Raw genomic sequence first — 23277 nt, forward strand, 5'->3', positions numbered from 1 at the left:
CAGGCATTCTCACATACACACACTGTCACATATGCAGGCACTCTCACATACACACACTGTCACACATGCAGGCATTCTCACATACACACACTGTCACATATGCAGGCACTCTCACATACACACACTGTCATACATGCAGGCACTCTCACATATACACACTGTCATACATGCAGGCACTCTCACATGCACACACTGTCACACATGCAGGCATTCTCACATACACACACTGTCATACATGCAGTCACTCACATACACACAGCAGCAGTAGGGTTTTCCTTCCTTCCTACCTCCCTTACTGATTAGCAGAGCTGGCTCTTTGGAGGAGAGCCTGTCAGCGCTTTTGAGTGACAGTTTTTTAGACCATTCAGCACTCCTGGTCAGTAAGGCTGGGTCCACATGTTCATATTTTCGAGAAAATCGCAGCAAAATGCAGTGTATTTTGCTGCAATTTTGTAAAAATCAGACCCTGAGGACACAGCCTTACTAACCAGGAGTGCTGATTACACTAAAACCTGTCAGCCCTCCTATGAATCAGCCCCTGAGTATCACCTTATATTTCAGTCCGAAGCAGTGTCATACATAGAGGCGTAAGGGCCCCATAGCAAGGATCTAACAAGGCTCCCCACACAGGACAGAGGGGTTTCTGCCTAAACCCTTTTCAATGATCCTTTGGCCATTTTTCCACTGCCTCATTTGCTTAAAGTTGTTCCTTTAGAGCAGGGATGGCCAACCTGAGGCTCTCCAGCTGTTGCAAAACTACATCTCTCAGCATGCCCTGACTGACTACAGCTATCAGCCTACAGCAGGGCATGGTGGGAGTTGTAGTTTTACAACAGCTGGAGATCCACAGGTTGGCCATCCCTGTTTTAGAGGGTAGTGTTCTGACCAAGTTTTCACCTCCAGTAGAAGGGGATAATCCCAACTAAGACTGGGCCCCTCTTGCCCTGGGCCCCATAGCAGTCGCATGGTCTGCCGCTATGTTAGTTACGCCCCTGGTCTGAAGTTCTGGAAGGGGACCAGTCCAATCTGTATGGCGCCAGGCCCCTGTGCAGCTAAACCAGCTGCACAGGAGGTATGTCCGCCCCTTGGAATATCCTAAAATGAATAATTAGGAGAAATGCGCTTTTTTCTAACCTTCACAGTTACTGCCTGTGCTGTCCAGGGAGAAGCCTTTCTGACATTCACAAACAAAGCTGCCAGGGTTATTCTGGCAAATGCCACGAGCTCCACACAAGGTTGGCTGAGCGCTGCACTCGTTGTTATCTGTGGATAGAAGCATCTGATTAGATATACACCTATTAGATTATACATCTAGTACATACATATCTAGAAATAGATAATTACTGTTTGTTAGTATGATTTTATTTTCCTGTAACATGATTTATATTTATTAACATACCATACCATTAGTCCCACTACTGGTTGGCCCGATTTTCTATTATTGTCACAACATCTTAAACATGATAGAAATGTATTGATTTCCTTACCAATGCACGAAGACTGGTGTTGGGTAAATCCAGGTGGACACTTGCAGTTGAAGCTTCCAATCGTGTTAACACATAGGAACTGGCAATTGTGCTGTTTGGTTGAACATTCGTCCAAGTCTGTAAAGTTATATTATTATTTAGAGGCTGAAATGTATCCGTGTGACTTATTAAATCTCACACAGCTTTTATTTCTCACTAACTGTTTCCATCAAACCACTAGTCTAAAGCAATTGCTGCTTAAAAGTCATACTTGGCCTAACTAAACTAAACTTGCATACCTGTCTATACACTGCTCAGCTAGAGACATCATTTGAACTACTGGGCCCAAGTGTATAATCTGCAACAGGGCTTCACCTACCATGTGACAATTATAATGGTGTTGGTGTCTTCTTTTCCTATATTTATGCTGCTGTGCTCAACATAACACAAAAACTAATAAAATATTAGAATTCTGTCACCTCTGACAAGACCTAAATAAAACATGAATAAGACAGCTGCCACTGACTCTAGATTAGTAACGTGTGTGTTGATCCTCAGCCCTGCTTCCCAAACTGGCAGTGGAATGCATTGACAGGACTCCTGAGCATGCAGCCATAATGGAGAAGACTCCAGGAGGAGTCCTCTCAGTACATTCCACAGCCAGTTTGCAGCCACACAGCAAGGAACAAGGTTGATCATTGACATAAAAAATGACTTATCTGGAGTCAGTGGCATGTGTTCTGTTCATACATTACTGTACTTAAAGGGCATCTGTCAGCAGATTTGTACCTACAGTGTGAATCTGGCTCCCCTGGTACATGGGTGCTTGGCAGCTGAAGGCACCTGTGTTGGTCCCGTATTCATACATGACCGCATTGCTGAGAAAAATTATGTTTTAATATATGCAAATGAGCCTCTAGGAGTAACAGGGCATTACTGTTACTCCTAGAGGTTCTCTCACTGCAACTGCTGTGCCCTCTGCACTTTGATTGACAGGTCCAGACAGTATAAACTTCACCACACCCGACCCTGTCAATCAAAATGCAGATGACGCAGCAGTTGCAGAGAGAGCAGAGCCTTTAGGTGTAATGGCGACAGCCGTGTTGTTCCTAGAGGCTCATTTGCGTATAATTCAACATTATTTTCCTCAGAAATGCGGGCACATATGTACATGGGACCAACACAGATGCCTTCAGCTGCCAAGCACACAGGTAACAGGTCAACCAGTTTCATAAGTACACATCTGTTGACAGGACTTGGCTTTAATAGGGCTTGCCATAGTTGACAGATACCCTTTAACAAAACCTTAGAACATATATGGTTACTGCTATAACCACTATTCTGCATCAGCCAACATATTGGAGCTCTAAGCTGTAAATAAAAAGGTAGTAGGTTTACATTACCTTTACATGTTTTGCCATCTTCTTGTAGAATGTATCCTCTAGGACATGAACACTGGTAGCTGCCTTCTGTATTCTTACATATAAAGTTGCAGGGTTTAGGAGATTGGGCACATTCATCGAGATCTGCATATAAAGGCAAATGGTTATATACAATGAGTCTTTACTATGCAAGTATGCCGGACCTGTTTCCACAGATTTCAAATATTGATGGTTCTTATAATAAAAATATGTCTTACCAACACAAGTGGTCCCTGTGAAGTCTGTGGTATACCCCAAATTGCAATGACAGCGGAAAGACCCAATGGTGTTTATACACTGGCCGTTTTTGCATAGATTCGGTAGAACTTTGCATTCATCGATATCTAAAGAAGGAAGTTGATGAAGCATTAGTGTGTTATGAAAAGTCATATCAAAATTTCTTTAATTGTTAATTAGTTCCTAAATGTCACTGGTTGTACCTCTTCCATCAGTGGTAAAGCCAGGACCATGTGGACACATCTTTTTATAAACTGCAGTTCCTGGTAGGGGACACAATTCACACTGGTTGCCCCAGCCTCGACCTCCATTACAGCAGCACTCAGATTTGGTGACCATGTTACGATTTGTAGATGAAAGCTGGCACATTATCTGTAGAACTTCAGTGAAACAAGATCCTTGACGGGTGTCTAGAGATGAAAATGAACAATAATTATTTTGCATTGTTAGATTAAATGGTAATGTGTGCAATGCAATGGGTGTGGACCCATTGTGTGTATGAATGAGTTTGGATTGGTGCTACTTCCAAGGGTGTTATCAAGATTGTCCCCTGGTATTTACTCTTTCAACTCCACATGGGAATCTGGACTTTGCTGCAGCGGCCACCAGGCCACTACCTCTTAAAGGAGATGTCAGAAGCTGTTGACCCAGGTGGGTCAAAAGATAAAGGTACATGGCACCTACTGGGCAGGCAGAAGTGTGGTCAGAGGACAAGCCAATGTCATGAGAGACAGAATTTGTGCAATATGGCAACAGGTTGGGCATGTGGCATATGGTAAATTCAGTGATCAGGCAGAGTTTAGAACTATGGCAGAGGTCATAATACACAATACAAGTACAACTGTACAAGTACAACTTACAGTAACTACTAGGAACTTCTTGCTCAGGCACCTTAGGTGCCATATATACCCTATGCAACACTGGAGACAGATTAGCAAATGCACACACTGGTCATTTAAGAGTGTATTAGAAGGCTATTTTTTTCGTTATTGTTATTGGCTCTTTCCCTTTAATTATTATATATTATTACCTTTAATTATTATTTGTTTAATGTAATGCGTTAGCTAGGTACAACATACAAAGTCTAATTGTTATTTGTCTGATGACCACCAGGCCACATTCTGGAGTGGTTAACTCACAGGACATGCATACTGCAAACTGGACGTCTGAGGAAGAATGGCTGAAAGGTATCTATGTATCTGAAAAAAGGAGATTTTTGCGACTACACCTTTCATATCACATTGGGTGTCAGTCATGTGCTATGTTAGTAGCATGGCCGATTAGAGTTTGCTCATTGGCTTGTTACACAGAGAGAGTGAATCTTTCTTTCTTTACTTTACTATGTATGTGATCATTTTAATATGTCTTTTATGTATTTTATCACTTTCTAGTAAATTCTTATTCACTTGAGCCTATGCTAAGCTTATTTTATTCTTGCAAATCAGAATCAGGAAAGGAAAGAGTCAGGAAGAGCACACACTGCACCAGCCGCAGCAGGAGGAGGGAGGTGGAGATTGCCGCAAGCAGCATGGAGTGTGGTGCAGTGTGAGGGGTGAGTACTCTGGTGGCCATGCCTGAAAGTATATATAATGTATAAAATGTTGTAATTATGTATATATTGTTGGCTATTACCCTTTTTTTTTTTATAAAGCTGAATGTTAAACATTGTCTGCATCAAAGTATGTAAAATAAAAAATTGAAAATGAAAGATATAAATTAAAACAGCCAAATATGTACTAACATGATATTAAAATGAGTACTCACCAATACATTCTGTTCCAGAGGCGCTGACCTGGAACCCATCATTACAATCACATCTGTAACTTCCAATGGTATTCACACAGCGTCCATTGGGGCAAATACCCGGCTTTGTGCGACATTCATTTTCATCTGGTTTAATGTACAATGACAGAAAACATGACTTAGTAATTATTCTCAAGGCAGAAGAATAAACATATAACTTGGCAGTTGTTCAAACTGATAACATGAATAATAGGTAATCAAACAAACCACAAATATAATAATTAACAGGACGTTATCAAGTACTGTATGTTTATATAGTACTCAAACTAACCAGAAATACATGATATTGCCCACAAGGTTTAGAAAGGTTATATAAATACACGCATTTCTCCACACAGACGTGTTAAGTAGTACAGAAACTACATCTCAATGTGAAATTAAATAACTACAACTCACCCATGCATCCTTCGCCATCAGGCCGCCTCTGCATGCCAGGTGGACAAATACACATAAATGTACCAATGAGATTCTTGCACATCATTCCTTTGGATTCACAGTCATGTAGACCTTCTGCACATTCATCCAAATCTGAAAAAGAAAGGTATATGGATATCTTCTAGAAGTCTAGACTAAAACATCGTTAGCACTTCCCTCAAGTTCACAGAGACCATATTAATAATGTCTCACCTGAATAAGCAATTTATATTTTAGTCTGTCTATTGCATGCGTATGTAAGACAACAATAGTAATAGTCCTAGTAGGTAAAGAAATGTGTACATTAAATGGGCTGGTCACAATCATTTATTTAGGAGGATCCTCAAAAGATAAGCTGATCACTGGGTGTCCTGCTGCTAGGACCTGCATCCATCATTGGTAATCTGTGAGGGAACTCAATAGCAATTACTTTGCAGCACCACCACATGGGAAGTGAAGCATTATGCTTCATCCACTGAAATCAATAGGATGTCCTTGTAAAGCACAGACATGTTGGGGGTTGAGAGAGTCTTGATAGAGGCCGTCTACTCTGGTTAATTAATGGGAACTGTCCTCAATTAACCCAGAATACCCTAATAGGATATTTGACATTATTGTAAAACTTCATATGCAGGTAACATTGGGATTATCATGGGCCGATGGGCAAATAAAATTAATGGTTCATATACGTGTATTTACAAGGTCATTATCATACCTTTACACATGCGGCGATCTTCTCTTAGGGTGTAGCCAGAAGGACATGTGCATTCATATGATCCATACATGTTTATACAACGGAAAGCACACAGCAGGGGGTTTGTGCACTCATTGATATCTGAAATACAGTTAGAAAGTTTGTGGACAATATAATACATGTGTGTACCCCATATATGCCTCATTTACTTTACTTTCCAGTAGAATGTCAACAAAGCTGTAGTAGCAACATTTACAGTACTAAAGTCCAGTTAACATGTTCTTTTTTTTATTTGTCATGCAATTCGTTTTCCTTGATCTACATGTGGAAGGGCCTTTCTATACATTTTCTTTATTTTTGTTGAGGTTACCTTCACAAGTCATCATAGGTCCAGGTTCAAAGCCTTCATCACAGGCACATTCAAATCCTCCAATCACATTAGTACATGTTCCATTGCCACAAGGGTTCCCGATGGAGCACTCGTCCGTGTCTGCAGAATAAGTCAAATAGACATTATCCTCTCTAGAGTGCAACCTCTAATACCTAACATCTTTAACAGTAGTACAGTTATAATGGTATTGCCGGAACAATGTTCCCTGTCTACTAGGTTCAATGGTACTATGCGTGTTTAACTTTTATACATTTAGTCCAGTTTTAGTGTAGAGAGAAATGCTAAGAAAAGAAAGATCCCCCATTTTAGTAATTACTGACCCAAATTGTGCTTCTCTATTGATTTAATGCCCTTAAGGATAATGTACATCAGGACAAATCATGTCTTAAAACTCAATTAGAGTGTATAAAGATCATAGAGGGGGACTCCATTTTAAGAGAGGCAAATAAGTGAAAATATGTACAGCTATGTCTTAAGGTCCCTTTAGATGGAACAATTTAGCAGGCAATTGTCAGGAAGGAAGTGTTCCTTACCGTCAATCGCGTTCTCATCAGTGGAGGAGACTGCTGTATTTACATGCAGCTATCTCCTCTACAGTAGAGGAGGAGCAATCGCTAAGGCCATCGCTTGTCCCCATGCAGAATCATTTTTTGCCGGCAGCAGAGTGTGTTTAGATGGTACGATCTGCTGCTGTCAAATGACGATTTAGGTTCCTACACAAACAATTCAATTACGATTTCGGGTAGGTTCTCATTTTGTAGAATCATACATGTCACTCAACGGGGGCCCTCATAGCTCTCTCTTATTACATTTAGAAAACACAAACATGTTAAATTGTAGGCATTTTTACGCTTTCTTGTAAAAACTCTTTCTTTCTTATAGACTGTCAACCTATGTACTGTTTAATTCAATCTTATCAAATTTGGACCTCTACAGTATTCATAGACCAGCTATGAGAATTCAGAATCCGATTTTTTGCGACGTCTATAGACTAGCCAATATGCTTCAGTCTGGATCGCTTGGCCATGTGTGCATTTAACTTTGATGGCTCTACCATTCCATACAATATCCTTAGACCTTCAAGTAATTCAAATGGTGTTGGCAATACATGAAATAAAGGTCTGTGCAGAATTTTCACTTTTATGCAAGCTTTTCTATGTTCAACTAAAAATACGTTGTCCAATATACTCACCTACGCAGTTAACTCCTGTGAAGTCAAGGTTATATCCAAATGGACATTCACAACGGAAAGAGCTATCGGTATTAATACAGATCCCATTGACACAAATTCCAGGAGTCTCAGCACATTCATTGACATCTAAATGAAGAGCAGATTCATAAAGGATTTAGTTATAAAACATTGATCTATTTTTATTTGTACTTTTATATGTTCCATCATTTTACAGAAAAACGTAGATAAATATTTCCATTTCAAGGGGACTTGTTTCATGATGACAACCTCTATCCAAATAATAGGGCAAATGGATGTCATAAAGGGTGATCCTCCACTTAGACTCATCTATGGAGATCCATTAAAAAAGAGCAACACTCACTTTGACTGAACTGGACCAACCATGAATACTACATATATATGGGCAGCCACAACTACTTCCCTCCATGGGTTTCATATAACCCATGGATGGAAGTAGTTGTGGCTCTATCCAAATAATAGGGCAAATGGATGTCATAAAGGGTGATCCTCCACTTAGACTCATCTATGGAGATCCACTAAAAAAGAGCAACACTCACTTTGACTGAACTGGACCAACCATGAATACTTCATATATAATGGCAGCCACAACTACTTCCATCCATGGGTTTCATAAGCTGTCCAGCGGGCAGCTGATTACTGGGTTGGTTTCATTAGAGAAAAGGGCTTTCAGTTGACTTCATGTAGTTTCTGTTCTATCAGGTTCTATTACATTTGACAAGCAGCATACTGTAGTCTACTAAGCTACGCTACAGGGGAAAATAAAGCAAAAAAAGCTTGACAGATCCTTTTATAGTGAATGAGATCTTTCACTTTATATTAGGCTTCTGTTTTGACACAAAAAAAGGATCCATCAGGAAAGGAAGCATTGATTGAATCTTAGGCGTACAACACAGTCAACACAATTATAGCAGAGACCGCTCAAATAGCAAAATTGTAGCTTACTGACAAAGAGCATGGCGGCTGTGCGTCATATGTTATGTAAGACACTGCTTGCACTAATTTCCTACCTTCTCTGGTGTCAGTTCGGTCTTGAACAGAACCATGGCCATAAGGACAAAGATCCTGGAAAGCCACTATAAGAAAAGAAGGAATGAGAGCAGTTATTAACATCAAGAGACACCCCCGAAAATGTTATACATCTAATCACAGGGAACGTATCGCTTATATGTTTTTACTAATGGAGGCTACCTGCACATGGGTGTGGGTGGGCTTGCAGTAATTCTGCATTCATTTCCGTGTGGGTTTCTTTGCATTTCCATCTTACTTTTAATTTTGTTCCAGATTGGATGCAGATCTCACACTCCCATTAAAAAAGGGTGGAAATCAGCACCAAATGTCACACAAACAGTTGACATGCTTTAGATATAAAAATCTGCATGGCAGGTCAATTTCCCCAGAAGAAGAAAGCAAGGTGTACATGATATTTGTCTGTCACTTTGCTGGTACTGTATTAAGCTTTTCACACGTGATCCGAAACATGTGCAGGTAGCAGACATTTTACCTGTTCCTCTGCTGACATCATCCTCAATAATATACTGTAAGAAACTTCAAACCCAAAATAACTTATCAACTTCATTGGGAAAGTGTGGACATGCATGCTCTGTGATATGTGCAGAGAGGTCATTGTAATCAAGCTGTGTCCATAACTTATTGTCAATGATGTTATCAGCCTCCAGCTATACAACATAGGCTGTGCTATATTGTTCCAAAATGACCATAGAAGTGAATGGGAGGTAGAAAAACAGCAGACCACCGCGAGTTATGCTGCTTAAGTAGCTTCTAAGTTACGGAAGCTCACTGTGCTAGACTGCTTTTGTAACTTACATTGACTCTTATGGTAGGTATGGAAACAATATGCCATGTTCTAATGTTAGACCCCTTTAAACTACTCAGCTTATCTATTATTTGTGTGAATGTTATTGCTGGGACAGTTGGTGCATTTCTAGAGAAACACACTCTGGTTGAATCATTTCCATAAATATTCTTTCTTTTTTTAATGTCTGAGTCTTACCACTTGATTCTTGTGGGCACAGCTCACAGGGATCTCCCCAGCCTTCTCCAGGCATGGTGCTACAGCAGCACCTTGCTTTTGTGGTATTGAATGCTTTAGGAACGGAGCATTTTCCATTGTCAAATCGAGTAAAGCAGAAGCTTTGACGGGTGTCTAGTAAGAAATACACATATCATTTAGTAAGTCTTTTATACATCAGAAACGTATAAGGTAAGATTGACATATATCATATTCAGAACGTCTATAGTAAAATGTAATGTGAATATTGCTTATATGATTAGTGCATAATTAAGTCCATTATGTTACAAGAGGTAACAGCACTTCCATTATATTTTGGAACCCCATTCATAAGGAAAATGTAATGAATAGAAAATGAGTGTCCTTTACTGCAACCTTTGCTTTATTACCATTATTAATACATTTGATATAACGTTAAGAACAGTTGGGGGCTCATACTAGGATGAAATGGATAATGGAGGGTTCACTATCATCTTGGTCACCCAATCCCAGTATAAAGAGAGATACATGGAAATGTTAAGATAGGCACTCCTCCTTCTGATGTATGAAGACAAATCTTTAATAAATAAAAAATACAATGGCATATTATATATAAAAACATATAAAAACAATTAGTGCATGATATCGATATCATAAAATAAAAAAGGAAAACAAAAGAGTGTATACAAATGGATAAATAACATATAATGATGTTAGTTGATCTAAGCTCAATTAGTAGTTTTACATAATAAAAAAAAAAAAAATATATATATATATACAAAAACATACATACATGTGTACATGCATGTATAAAGTACACATACATGTATTTTGAGGACTTAGATCAACTAACATCATTATGTCATTTATCCATTTGTATACACCCTTTTGTTTTCCTTTTTTCTTTTATCATGTTTTCTTATGTGTTCTTTTATGATTTGTTTTCCTTTTTTCTTTTATCGATATCATGCACTAATTGTGTTTATACGTTTTAATATATAATACGCCATTGTATTTTTTATTTAGTAAAGATTTGTCTTCATACATCAGAAGGAGGAGTGCCTATCTTAACATTTCCATTTGATAAAACGTGTTTCCGATCCAGTATTTACTGTAAGTACTAGTTATGTTTATATGCACACTTTGTGCTTTTCCTTGTTAGGTATAATTTTATTTCCCTGGAATTTACATTAATAATGTATATATTTCCTATAATAATTACATGTATTAACATTGTTCAAGAAAACACTTTAGATTCATATATTGGCAACACTGTGTTTAATATTATTCAGATATGTATCAGTCTTTAAGGGCTCATATATACGAACGTATGGCCACGGTGTCCATGTTGCAGACCGCAAATAGCGGTCCACAATACACAGGCACCTTCTATGTGAACACCGTTCTGTGGTGCGGACCCATTAACTTGAATGGGTCCACGATCTGCAACATACGGCAAAAGATAGGACATGTCCTATCTTTTCGAGAGTGGAGGCATGGATCAGAAGCTAACGGAAACACTTGGAAGTGCTTCCATAGGCTTTCAGGTCAGGGCCTCCGCACCGCAAAAGAGAAGACATGTCCTATCTTTTGCCATATCTTCTGAATTGGGTGGTCAAAACCCCTGGATAAGAGCATTGTATAATGTGATGGAGAAATTATTCAAGCCAGCAAAGGAGGTAATATGGACAATCACAATACATTAGTCAGTGCCTTGTATTAACTTTGTCTACATGATAAATGTCATCTGCTGAAGCCACTGTTGGGCTCGGGTTCTTGGGGCCCAACAGAGGAAATGATTCTGTGGACCCAAACCCTATATTGTCAATAAAGTCTAATACATTTTGAATCAAATAAATATATCCTAGTAGCTATTGATTAGCTCCATAAACATCTCCAAATGTTATTTTTTTAATTCTAGACCTTTGGGGCTCACTATGACTTCTGAGACTGGGCCCACAGGAGGATCCTATGGTACACTTGTGGGCCAGTCCGACCCTCACTGAAGCGAGACACCCCATTATGTAGAAGGAGGCAGTGTTGACATGATGGAAACACGCGTGGCCTACCAACTTTGGTTGCCCCTGGATTTAAAAACTCTGTTTTCTTGTATACATTCATACTATGAGTAAGGTCACATATTGCGTTCAAAATCATTAGTGTTTTTTTAAGTGACTTTTTGTGGATGTTTTTATATATCAAGAATACCTTATAGTTTTAACATTCCTGGTGCCATACATAGCAACCACTAGAGGGAGTGTGGGAGCTTACTTCATGTCATTAAATAGAGTAAGAGGAAGTAAGCTTCTAAGATCCCGCTAGTGGTAGTGCATATAGCCAGCATGTTATGTATCTTTTTCATCTATGTCTCTGAAGCTCTGCATCAGAAAAACGGCAGATGATAAAAGGCAGACATTTACTTTTGGCTAAGTTCACATCTGCTTTCATTTTTCAGCTATCATGTTCCGTCAGAGGAACAGAAAAATAACCCAACTTGTGTGAATAGGCTATTTTCAGCAACACTTGTGTCAGTTCCATCAGGTTTAAGTTATTGTGAGCCCTATTGGGGATTGCTTGATGCTAATGTCTGAAAAGCACTGCGGAATATAGCAGCACTATAAAATCTTATCTCTTGTACTTATATTTCCACCAAAAATAACAGAAAAATGGCTGAACTGAGCTTTCCATACTTTTAATACTGAAGTCAAAAAAGTTCAAGTGCTGTTCAATTTGTATCCATTTCTCAATCCAACAAATCAGTTATAAAAAAAAGATGCAGATGTGAACTCAGTCTTCATTTTTTTTTTAAATGGAAACAAATCTGGTCCATAGATTTTTTCATGTTGACTATAATATGGACAGAATGTTGACTACAGGGTTGATCTTTTAAATCGAACACTCACCAAAGCAACGTCGTCCATTATCTGATAGGACAAATCCTGGAGGACATACACACTGGAAGCTTCCAGCGGTGTTAGTGCAAGTTCCAAATAGGCAGATGTTTGGTTCGTCTTCGCATTCATTGATATCTGGAGAAGAAATATTTAAATAGCAAGAACTCCCAAACGTTCCAACATATATTTGAAGACATATATGCCATTCAATAGGTTTATATTGTCTATATATGACTGCACTTACCAATACAATTGTCATTCTGCACAGCATATCCTGGAGGGCAGATGCAACGGAAAGATCCTTCCAGATTTTGGCAAGTACCAGGAGAACAGGTTCCAGGCAGGCTAATACACTCGTTAATATCTGAAAAACAATCCAATATCATTCAGCACTATCTTCATTGTGCTTCATTTGATAAAGATGGACAAATGTTCTATACTCTTTATGTTACTGAATTTTTATCGTTTGTAATTCTCACTCGCTTAGGCTACTTTCACACTTGTGTTTATATTTTCAGATATTGAGATCCGTCATAGGATTTCTTTCCGTCCTGGAATGTAGAGAAAAACGGATCCGGCATGACCCACAATGCAAGTCAATGGGGATGGATCAGTTTTTTCAGACACAATAAAGAACTGATCCATTCCCCATTGACTTTTAATGGTGCTCATAACGGATCCATCATTGCTATGTTAAAGATAATACAACCGGATCCGTTCATAAAGGATGCAGCTAATTGAGATATTTATGTGCAGACCATTGGTAGATCCATCTTAGGGTCTGTCCACATTACAGTTTTATCCCAACAGAGCAGAACCTCACCACAAGCCCCCTTCGGTCATAACCGTTAAAGGCTACCTACACCTTTGGGGGCAATTTTTTTTATTATTGCATTGTACTCATTTTGAGCTAAAATATTTTTTTATTAAAGATTTTGAACCCCTGGCTTTGTGCAGCCTTCAGTTTCTCTAGTAACAGGATCTGATGAATTTTCACTCTGTTCTGACAGGCAGATCACCTGACCTGATCTCTGACATTATAAACACTCATTATAGCTCAAACCTTATCTTAGTGATAAGAGCATGGCTTAAAGAGGACCTTTCACTACAATAAAAAATGTAAACTAACTATACAGACATGGAGAGCGGCGCACAGGGATCTCTCTGCACTTACTATTATCCCTGGGCGCTGCTCCGTTCTTCCGGTATGCCCTCTGGTATCTTCATATGTTGGCTCAACTGGATGGAGCCTGCCGGCGTCTCCTTCTCCCAGGCTTTAGTGCTGGCCAATCGCAGCGCTCAGCTCATAGCCTGAGACAGTTTTTTTCTCTCAGGCTTAGTTTAGATTTTTTATTGTAGTGAAAGGTCCTCTTTAAGTAAGTGTTTATGATGTTTTAGTAAGATAAGGTTTATTAGATGATCAAAGTGAAAGTAGGATTCATACATCTAGAAAAACAGTTAACCCTTTGTGACAGAATGGTTCAATGTTTTTAAAAAGGACCAATTGAAAAAATGATTTTTAGCCCAAAATGAGTAAAATGCAATAATAAAAAAATTGCCCTTGAAAACATGTAAATAATGGGAACAAAACTGCTGTAAAAGCTTCAAGCTGCTATAAGAATACAAATATATAGTCATAAAAATATTTTTTGTACAGTAGTGCAGAGTGTCCACCCACTTACCCACGCAGTTCTTTCCATCAGGAGTTATCTCATATCCTTCCTGGCACAGACATTGGAATGAGCCTACATTGTTGATGCACTGTCCGTTTCTGCAAACTTGTCCAGCAAGGGAGGAACACTCGTCTATGTCTGCAAGGGTACAAAAGAAAACATAGGCGGGTCACTATTAAAGGGACTTTTCCATCAATGAGAGGTATTTTGGTAGAATTGTATTTTTTTTTATTTTTTTTTTATTTCGGCAATACTATGCCAATTAAATTAGATACGCAATGCATACAATTCCTATATAGATAGCAATCCCGATGTTATTTTACTGCTGCTTTGAGGAGTTATTTGAAGGCTAATCCACATGAAAACAGCAGGTGTTCAATTTAGGAAGACGATATGACAGCTCTATTGTTCTCTTGATAGCCCCACATATAGATGTCCATAGAAGAGCATTGCACTTATCAGTGTCAGGCTGCTTTCACACAATCAATTGTGTTTGTCAATATTTGGTCAGTGATTTCCATCAGTGATTGTGAGCCAAAAACAGGAGTGGAAGTTACACAGATATAAGGTATGGAACGATTGGCACCTGTTTTGTGCTTTTGACCCACTTATGATTTTGGCTCACAATCATTGATGGAAATTGTTGACCAAACACTGTCTGTGAAAATGGCCTAACGTGTGGTCACTAATCCCCCCTTCCCTCTCTGGTCGTAGTGACAGTCTGTAAACTAAAAGGAGAACATTAAAGGGGCAGGACAGGAAGTAGAATGAATGGAATGTCTTAAAAAAATGATATCCAGAAAACCATAAGCTCATTCAAAACATAGAATACTCATATGTAGGTTGCTAATATGTGATAAAAACTGATGGAAGATGTCCCTTTAAACAAGTTATTTTATCTGCTGGTGGATATACATAGCAGAAGACCATGCATGCTATTTCCAAAATCAACAAGAATCCTTTTCTATTACTAAATAGCTAGAAATATGTCATGTGAATAGACCTCAAAAGTAGTATTACTGCATAACCTGATTGCATGGGCTTGTTATTCCCATGAATATTATAAAGAAATGTTTTATGAGAAACAATTTATTTCTCTTAATTCTATTCTATATAACCAAAAGCATATATTGTGTAAGCATTGCCTTACCCATGCAGTCATTGTTGTGAGTTAGTTCGAAACCAGGGAAGCAAAGGCAGTTATAGGATCCAACGGTGTTCTTGCAAGTACCATTACCACAAGGCTGACGATCACACTCATCAATATCTAAAATTTGGAAATAATACATATTGAGTATGAGCAATCCATGCTTAACATATCATTTCACTTGCTAGCAAAAATAGGTCACGCACCCATGCACATGGTTTGGTCTGCACTTGCTTTGAAGCCGTTGTGACAGATACAGATGTAGCTTCCAGTTGTGTCCACACATGTTCCATGGCTACAGACATTGGGAATTTCATTGCACTCATTACGGCCTATAGAAAAAAAAGCACATTTTTAGCTTTATGCTGTACAAATGCAAAGAACCGAATATTATAATTCTTACTGATGTAAAATAATCAACCTATGTGAAGGTCATTTTTGAAATATACTGACCTACACAAGCACCGCTGGGGGACAGCTTGTATCCACTGGAACATTCACAGCGGTATGATCCCGGGATATTAATACAATCTGCATTTATCTGGCACAGGTTCTCGCCACTGCTGCACTCATCAATATCTGCCAATGTATCAAAGACAATGAATGCATTTATACACCTAATGGACCGTAAAACACATTTCCATGACACTACTTGCTCAAAGATAGCTATAAATAAAGAAAGCAGCTAGAAGAAGTTAGAATGACTCCGGGCAAACCTTCACAGATGAGTAGAATGTTGTTGTAGCTAAATCCCATTGGACATTCACAGCGGAAGCTTCCAATCTGGTTGATGCATACTCCATTGGTGCAAATGGCTGGGATTTCACTGCATTCATCAATATCTGTATAATAAATACATAAACACATATAGATCAACTAGTATTTTGACCATCAAAATGTAGAATATTGTCTTCAATCTTCTGAAAATTCTGATCTCATACCCATAGGTTTGCCAGTGCGGATGTCGATAATAAATCCAGGTGCTTGATTTCCACAGAGAATTTGGTATTCCGCTAGATACACAAAAAATAATCAGTCTATGAACGCTGTAAGCCTCAGAATTTTTATCATAATATTGAGCACCCCATGCATGGTGATGAACCTCCTGAGATGAGAAATGTAATGCTAAAATACTAACATTATCAGGCCTACTTAAGGGTTGGTTAACATCACCATTTCTTTTTCCATTCTTCTTGTCTGTCAGAAGAACACAAAACCACCCGCCTATCCCAAAACCAGGATCCTTCATTTTGCATCAATTTTAACCATTTCATGGAGGACTTTTTCTCCCGTCTATAATAACGAATCTCAGATGAAAATGGCTACAACGGATGGAAAATGAGGACAACAAATGCAAAATAAAGGATCAGTTTTTTTTCTGTTCTTTTCACTAATCAGAAGCACGGAAAATGAAACGGTGATGTGAACTTAGCCTTAGCTGGAAAAGATTCTGATGCTTTACAGGGTTTATTGAAATACGCAGGTGTCATCCAGTTTAGTCACTGGCATACAGTGTGTCGCAAACCTAGAAGACACTCAGTATCTAAAATGGTCCCAGATTCTGTCTGCCTTGAGATGAAATGATTTATGGGTAAGAAAATTCAATACTTACGACTCGCAGGCACAGGGCATGGTTCACAGGGTTTGTTCCAGGCTTTGCCAATATTGTAGGAGCAGCAGCACATTTTCTTTGTCATGTTGGTGGAGAGTTCATTCTCACATGTGTCATTGTAGTTACGGTAACACACACTCTTTCTCATGTCTATAGTCAGACAAATAGGTAGCAGTCAGCATCACTCATAAGGCTTGCTAGATGGCTTGCAGAAGCCTATTTATCGACATCTGTCATGCGAGTGGTTCACCATATTAGTGAAATTTCACATAAAGATGTGTTTGTTATAATCATTAACCTGATAGAACTATATATTGTAGACAACATCACACATTGTGTTTGTAGAGAAGAAGATTTATAAAGTATTTGTAATGTTTATGAGAGTAGAGTGAGGATGAAAAAGGGACAATGACAGAAGACATGTTCAATAGGTGGTTTTTGATCATACATACCCATACAGTTGTTTCCCCCGTTGACTTGCATGTACTCTGGTGGGCAAACACATGTGTAGTTCCCTAAGGTATTATAGCAAGTACCAGGGCCACAGATGCCAGGGTGGGTAGAGCACTCATCAATATCTGAAAATAGGGAGAATAGATTTCCGTTGCAGATATTCCATGGTGTAGTGATATATCAATAACATGATAACTATGTAATGGCCTCCCCACTATGCTTATTGGTAATTTCCAAGAGTACATATACCAGCACATTTTGTGTGGATGATATCCTGCCATATGGGACATAAGTTTTTCTATCTACCTTCACAAATGCGGGTCTCTTCATTCAGATAGTAGCCAAGTGGGCACTCGCATTGAAAGCTTCCAAAAGTGTTCACACAGTTTCCACCCTGACACAGGCCAGGTAGTTCTTGACATTCGTCAATATCTGTAATAAGCAAAGAAACATAGTAAAATGAAATGTGTCTAGATTAGGGCAGTAAAAATCACAAAGTGCAGCAGAGGGTTTGTTAGAGCTGCAATGAGCTGTATTGGTTATCACTAAAAACTAGCAGTAGCCATCCTTCTTACCTTCCAAAATAACTGTAATGGGGTTTGGTCTAAATCCCTCTCCTCCTGGACACAGAGTCTTGTATTCAGCTGGAATATAAATCAGATATATAACTTTCTGAAGGTTATTCTATAGCTGTGTACAACAAAAGAAGACTTCTCTTACTGGAGTTGGCCAGAGGGCAGCTTTCACATGGATTGCCCCAAGCACGGGCTAAGGAGCTGCAGCAGCAGGATGCTCTTGTAACTCCAACTCCAATCTCTGCACTGCAGGCGAGGCCAGCATCACCTCTGGTTATAGTTTCCAAGTAGCAATTTCCGACACGAGTATCTGCATAGTGATAGAGAATAAATATGCAATATGATGAGCCATATATACTCCATTCTAAAATAGAAGCCTTTACTTTTGATTGTTTACTTACCGACACAGCCCACACCAGTGGGGTTTAACTCAAAGTCCTGTGGACAGTTGCACAAGTAGCTTCCTGGTGTGTTCACACACAATCCGTTGATACAATTCACTGGGTCGGCACACTCATTCACATCTACAGAAAAAGGAAAATAAGATCAATGCTCTAGTACATAATCACAGGAAATCACTATCATCCATTTCATGACAATAGTAATAGGCATAAACTACTGCCTTGGTAAACACACTATTAAGGCTATTTTTGAAGGATCCATGGCAGATCCATTTTTATCTGTTTTTGCAATAAATCCTGTTAAAGGCATTGTCCCACAAAAATTTTCGACACTTTTGAAACCAGCATCTGGATCTGAATACTTTTGTAATTATATGTAATTAGATTTTTTGGATACCCACTAAGTTATTCAATAAAATCTATATGTATAGCGCCACCTGCTGTTTTGCTATTTCTCTGTCCACCTTGCTGAGGGAAACACACATGCTCAGTTTCAACCTTCAAATGCCACCAGTTGTATCTACTGTTAGAAGCTGTGACCGTTACAGGGAGAGAGCGACATGTCCCCTCAAAAGGCCATGCCCCCTTAGTTGTCAGCGTTAAATAAAGTTAGCGGTCCAATTGAACCAATGAATGGGGAGATCTCTGGAGCCATGTGAGGTACAGGCCTGGTTCTAGCTTTGATAGAAAGAGATTGTGATGTAATATATGTTGTTTTAATATTTTACATTAATCTTGGGATAACCCCTTTAACCTATAATGGATGTTTAAGGTTTCCTGCACTGCAAAATAGCACAGCAGACAACTGTACTCTATCCATCAAGGAGGTCAAAAGAACCAGAACCATAACACCAATCCGAACAAAGAATGTATCACCAATTTTTACTGCTATCTACTTCTTGTCCTTCAATCAAATCAAGAACGCCCAGATCTTATTCTTCTGGATTGATCATCTAATCTTACCAGTACAATTTCCTCCACTTCTGTCCAGTTCATAACCATCGTCGCAGACACAGCGGAACATTCCCGGTAGGTTCTGACAAGTTCCAAAGACACAAATATTCTGGAAAGTACACTCATCAATATCTGAAAAATGAGATTCACGAAAATCATGTTAAAAGTAACATAATGTAGAATAGGTGGCTACTGTATTTCTTAGGGAGGGAAAATGAATTCCAAATTTTAAAAAAGCCTTTCTATCTATCTATCTAGCTATCTATCCAGAGATATCAGTATATCAGTTACCTTGACAAGCCTTGCTGTCCTCTGTAGGAGTAAAACCCATCTCACATTCACAGCGATAACCTCCAGGGGCATTTAAGCAGTGGCCATTTTCACACAGGTTCACATTGTCTGCACACTCATCAACGTCTATGAAAAATTACAAAGAACATGTTATATCATATTGCAAGTAGAATGGGAATGACCTGTGGTAATATTACATACTGTATGTCAGATCTAGTGTTTGAAGGGGTGCATTGCACCATGGTTATATGGCACCAATACAAAGTGTACTAATATATGTCTAAATTGAGTGTTAGCTTCATTGGTTGAGTTAGATACCCACCATGAACTCTGCCAAAGGACCCATTTTACCTAAAGATTTTTGCAACTGAAATATTAACATACATCTACTGTAGGTGCTAAGGTTACTATGACATTATGTGTGCATTTGTGCCATAATAAGATAGTAAAGGAATAGTTTTTATTTTTTAAATCAGTTACAGTACCTGAGCAAGAAAAGCCGTCCCCATTGAATCCCTCATTGCACATGCAACGGTATGATCCAGGAGTGTTAACGCAGTTGGCATTTATATTGCAGTTATGGTCTTCTGTGGTGCATTCATCAAGGTCTGAAATAGGAAGGTTAGGAATTGGTAAGCAGGAAACCAAGTGCAAATGGTATAAAGGAAGCCGTCTGAAATAAGGAATTCTGGTTTACTGAACTACAGTGCATACGTAGCTGACATGTAAGATCCAACTTGCATAGCTGGCAGGAACTACTATAACCTAATAGTTAGTTCTATCTATGAAGTAGAATGCAGTAAAATAGACCACTTTCCAGGAACTGTTAGTACTGATATGATAATCTATTATTGACCTACGAACAGCATTTATCAACTATCCACAGGATAGGTGATAAATGTATGATCACTGGGGATCTGATTTCTGGATAAGAATGGTCCCTGATTCCCTTCTGTGAATGCAGTAGCAATACACATACATGACAACTGCTCCATTCATTTCTGTAGGACTACTGGATTGCAGTACTCACCCCATAGACAGTGAATGGAGTAGTAGTCAGAATGAAAACTGCTGTTCCATTCACAAAGGGAACTCAGTGACTCCCATTTTCATAATCAGTGGGGTTCTCAGCAGTCGTGCCCCCAGCAATGTTACATTTTTCACCTATCCTGTTGACAGATGAGAAATGTTGTATGTGGGCCAACCCCTTTAAATATAAATTGTGAGACCTGCACTAGTACTTCTTTTTCAAGTAGGATGGCACAATTCCACTGTAGAAACAGTAGAACACGCCGGACAGGCCCAGCCAGGAGCATATCTACACCTTAGAATGCAGTAGACAATATGGCACTCCCTCCTTCTTTTCATATGTACTGAATCAACAACTGTCTCCTCCCCTTGAAGGTGAAATAAATGTGGCAAGCCTGAACTGATCCCCTGGATCCTAATCTTAATAAATCCATTAGTTCTCAGCTTACTACTAAGCCTTCAAAAGTATATTATAGAAAAGATGTATAGTCTTACTCACCAACACATTTGAGTCCATCTCCAACCCAACCTGGTTGACATTTGCATTTAAAGCTTCCAGGTACATTGATGCAAGATGCATGCATATCGCAGTTGTGTGCTCCGATTTCACATTCATCAATATCTACAGCAACAAAAACAATTTATTAGTGTAAGTGATACAAAATAGTAGAACTTATGTGGAAGAGGTACAATAGAATAAATCATCTACCTGTACATCCTGTGCTTCCCTTCTTCACAAAGTAACCCAACTGGCAGTGGCAGATGAATGAGCCTTTGGTGTTTTCACAATCGCCATGTAAGCAGATGTTAGGGTTGAGGTCACATTCATTGACATCTATAAAGAGCAGTACATGTTAATAACGTGAGCCAAACACCTTCCAGTAAGTTACTGGGAGAAATTACTAGTTGTTCAAGCCACAGTTATGAACTACTTTACCTATACATGTCTTCATATCCAGAGAAGCCATGAAACCATCAAAGCACAAGCAACGATATTCTCCAGGGATGTTTGTACACTGCCCTCCATCACAAATGTCTGGGTTGTCTTCACATTCATCAATATCTAGGGTTTAACAAATGAAGGATTCCTTGTTAAACTGTATGGATATAAGGTTATAAAATATTACCTTTTTTTGGGATGGGGTGGGGAATTTATCACACCCTGCTGCCTTGCACTCCAGAATTCTGGCTTCAAAAAGTCACAATGAATGGCTTTCTCAACTTTTTGGTCCTACTTCCACAAAAATGTGCGACGGCTCAAATTTTAAAAAGTCAATGAGAAAGTGAGCGTGGTTAGCTAGGTTAATTAGCTTCACTTCAGTTTTATCACTGTGACTTCAAAGTCCCAAACTCACTCCAGTAGGGGTTGCTATAAAATGGAGCAGAATTTGTAGACAGAAGTGATTATCATCTCCTGGTGCCTGAGTTCTAGCGTAAAAAAGTCCAAACTTTTTTAGACGCTGTTGCGAAAAAAATATTGTCACAAGTAGCCTTTTTTAAGCCACCCTGGCCACTTTTCCCAAAGGGGGCATAGTGTAGATGGGGAGGGTCGTGGCCAGCAGCTGCAACAAATTTGTTTGAAATTTGATAAATTTGTGTTAAAACACAGACTCCAGCAAAGCTGACTTCAGCTATTACCCTCATCGTCTGGCCACTAGGTGGCGATGTGTAATTTTGAAATACTGTTAATTTCATTTCTTCTTCTACAGGCTCTTTTACTTATAAGTAATTATGGTATCAACAAACCATAGTTCAAACATTCTTTTTTACATTAGAGACAATAATTCATGCCAATTCTTACCAGCACACGATCTCTTGTCAGGCATCAGTGCATATCCCTCACTACAGCTGCATTCATAGCTGCCTTCTGAGTTGGTACATTGGGTGTCACATCCTCCATTCATGATTGTACATTCATCAATATCTGCAACAGAGTATTATATACACACATTAAGGTTGATACTACTACATGACAACACAAGGCATCTTGCTGCATGTCAGATCCCAGCCACAGGATGTAACATGCCATGTGCTGGATATTTCATGCTCAGAATGTCCAGCAGATAGTTGTACATACCTGCGTATTAATTTCCTGTTACTCTGTTTTTGAAAAAAATATTTCATACAAAGTTTGCGATGACAGATATATCATAAGTGTGGAGTACTTTTTATCAATAACTGAAGGAAAATATTTAAGTTTTACCATACATCAATGTATTCCCTCCAGCCCTTTTCTAGAGAATTACCTTGAACTTTCAATTCCCTTCTAAGAAAGGAATTCTGTTAACTTTAACAACCCTTAGAAAATGAAAACCAACTGATTGGAATAAGAATGTAGTCTGAGAACTCTTTTGCAATATAGATTTAATGAACGCAGACTGGCTGGAGTGAATTACTCACCGATACAACCCTGGCGATCAGGAGTAGACTGGAAGCCAGAATCACAAGAGCACTGGTAAGTTCCAATCATGTTGACGCACCGCCCGTTCCTGCAGAGGTTATCACTCAAAGAACACTCATTTACATCTGGGGAAAAGCAGAAAATACATGCATGTTCTCAATAAATGCATCCTCCCTATGGATTCCGTTGTTAGGCTTGTA

The 23277-nt window shown here is 38.9% G+C and overlaps 1 protein-coding gene across 1 annotated transcript in view; it reads right to left on the reverse strand.

The window, feature by feature from the left end:
- LOC122946111 (fibrillin-2-like) overlaps positions 1–23277 on the reverse strand; it is a 160276-nt gene that overhangs the window by 16550 nt on the left and 120449 nt on the right. The window contains exons 28-61 of the mRNA XM_044305466.1: positions 23077–23202; positions 22478–22600; positions 21614–21739; positions 21386–21511; positions 21176–21298; positions 20133–20255; positions 19648–19773; positions 19366–19488; positions 18403–18525; positions 18147–18311; positions 18002–18070; positions 17733–17858; positions 17426–17551; positions 16974–17123; positions 16303–16374; positions 16078–16203; positions 15815–15940; positions 15568–15693; positions 15365–15481; positions 14224–14352; positions 12786–12905; positions 12551–12676; positions 9651–9803; positions 8647–8712; positions 7619–7744; positions 6406–6525; positions 6057–6176; positions 5324–5455; positions 4889–5014; positions 3328–3534; positions 3106–3231; positions 2870–2992; positions 1488–1604; positions 1135–1263 (exon numbers count right to left, since the gene is read on the reverse strand). Of these exons, the coding sequence (XP_044161401.1) occupies positions 1135–1263; positions 1488–1604; positions 2870–2992; positions 3106–3231; positions 3328–3534; positions 4889–5014; positions 5324–5455; positions 6057–6176; positions 6406–6525; positions 7619–7744; positions 8647–8712; positions 9651–9803; positions 12551–12676; positions 12786–12905; positions 14224–14352; positions 15365–15481; positions 15568–15693; positions 15815–15940; positions 16078–16203; positions 16303–16374; positions 16974–17123; positions 17426–17551; positions 17733–17858; positions 18002–18070; positions 18147–18311; positions 18403–18525; positions 19366–19488; positions 19648–19773; positions 20133–20255; positions 21176–21298; positions 21386–21511; positions 21614–21739; positions 22478–22600; positions 23077–23202 (4242 nt within the window). The remainder of the gene's footprint in view (positions 1–1134; positions 1264–1487; positions 1605–2869; positions 2993–3105; positions 3232–3327; positions 3535–4888; positions 5015–5323; positions 5456–6056; positions 6177–6405; positions 6526–7618; positions 7745–8646; positions 8713–9650; positions 9804–12550; positions 12677–12785; positions 12906–14223; positions 14353–15364; positions 15482–15567; positions 15694–15814; positions 15941–16077; positions 16204–16302; positions 16375–16973; positions 17124–17425; positions 17552–17732; positions 17859–18001; positions 18071–18146; positions 18312–18402; positions 18526–19365; positions 19489–19647; positions 19774–20132; positions 20256–21175; positions 21299–21385; positions 21512–21613; positions 21740–22477; positions 22601–23076; positions 23203–23277) is intronic.

Source organism: Bufo gargarizans, chromosome 1 (genome assembly GCF_014858855.1).
Source record: "Bufo gargarizans isolate SCDJY-AF-19 chromosome 1, ASM1485885v1, whole genome shotgun sequence".
Classification (NCBI taxonomy): domain Eukaryota; kingdom Metazoa; phylum Chordata; class Amphibia; order Anura; family Bufonidae; genus Bufo; species Bufo gargarizans.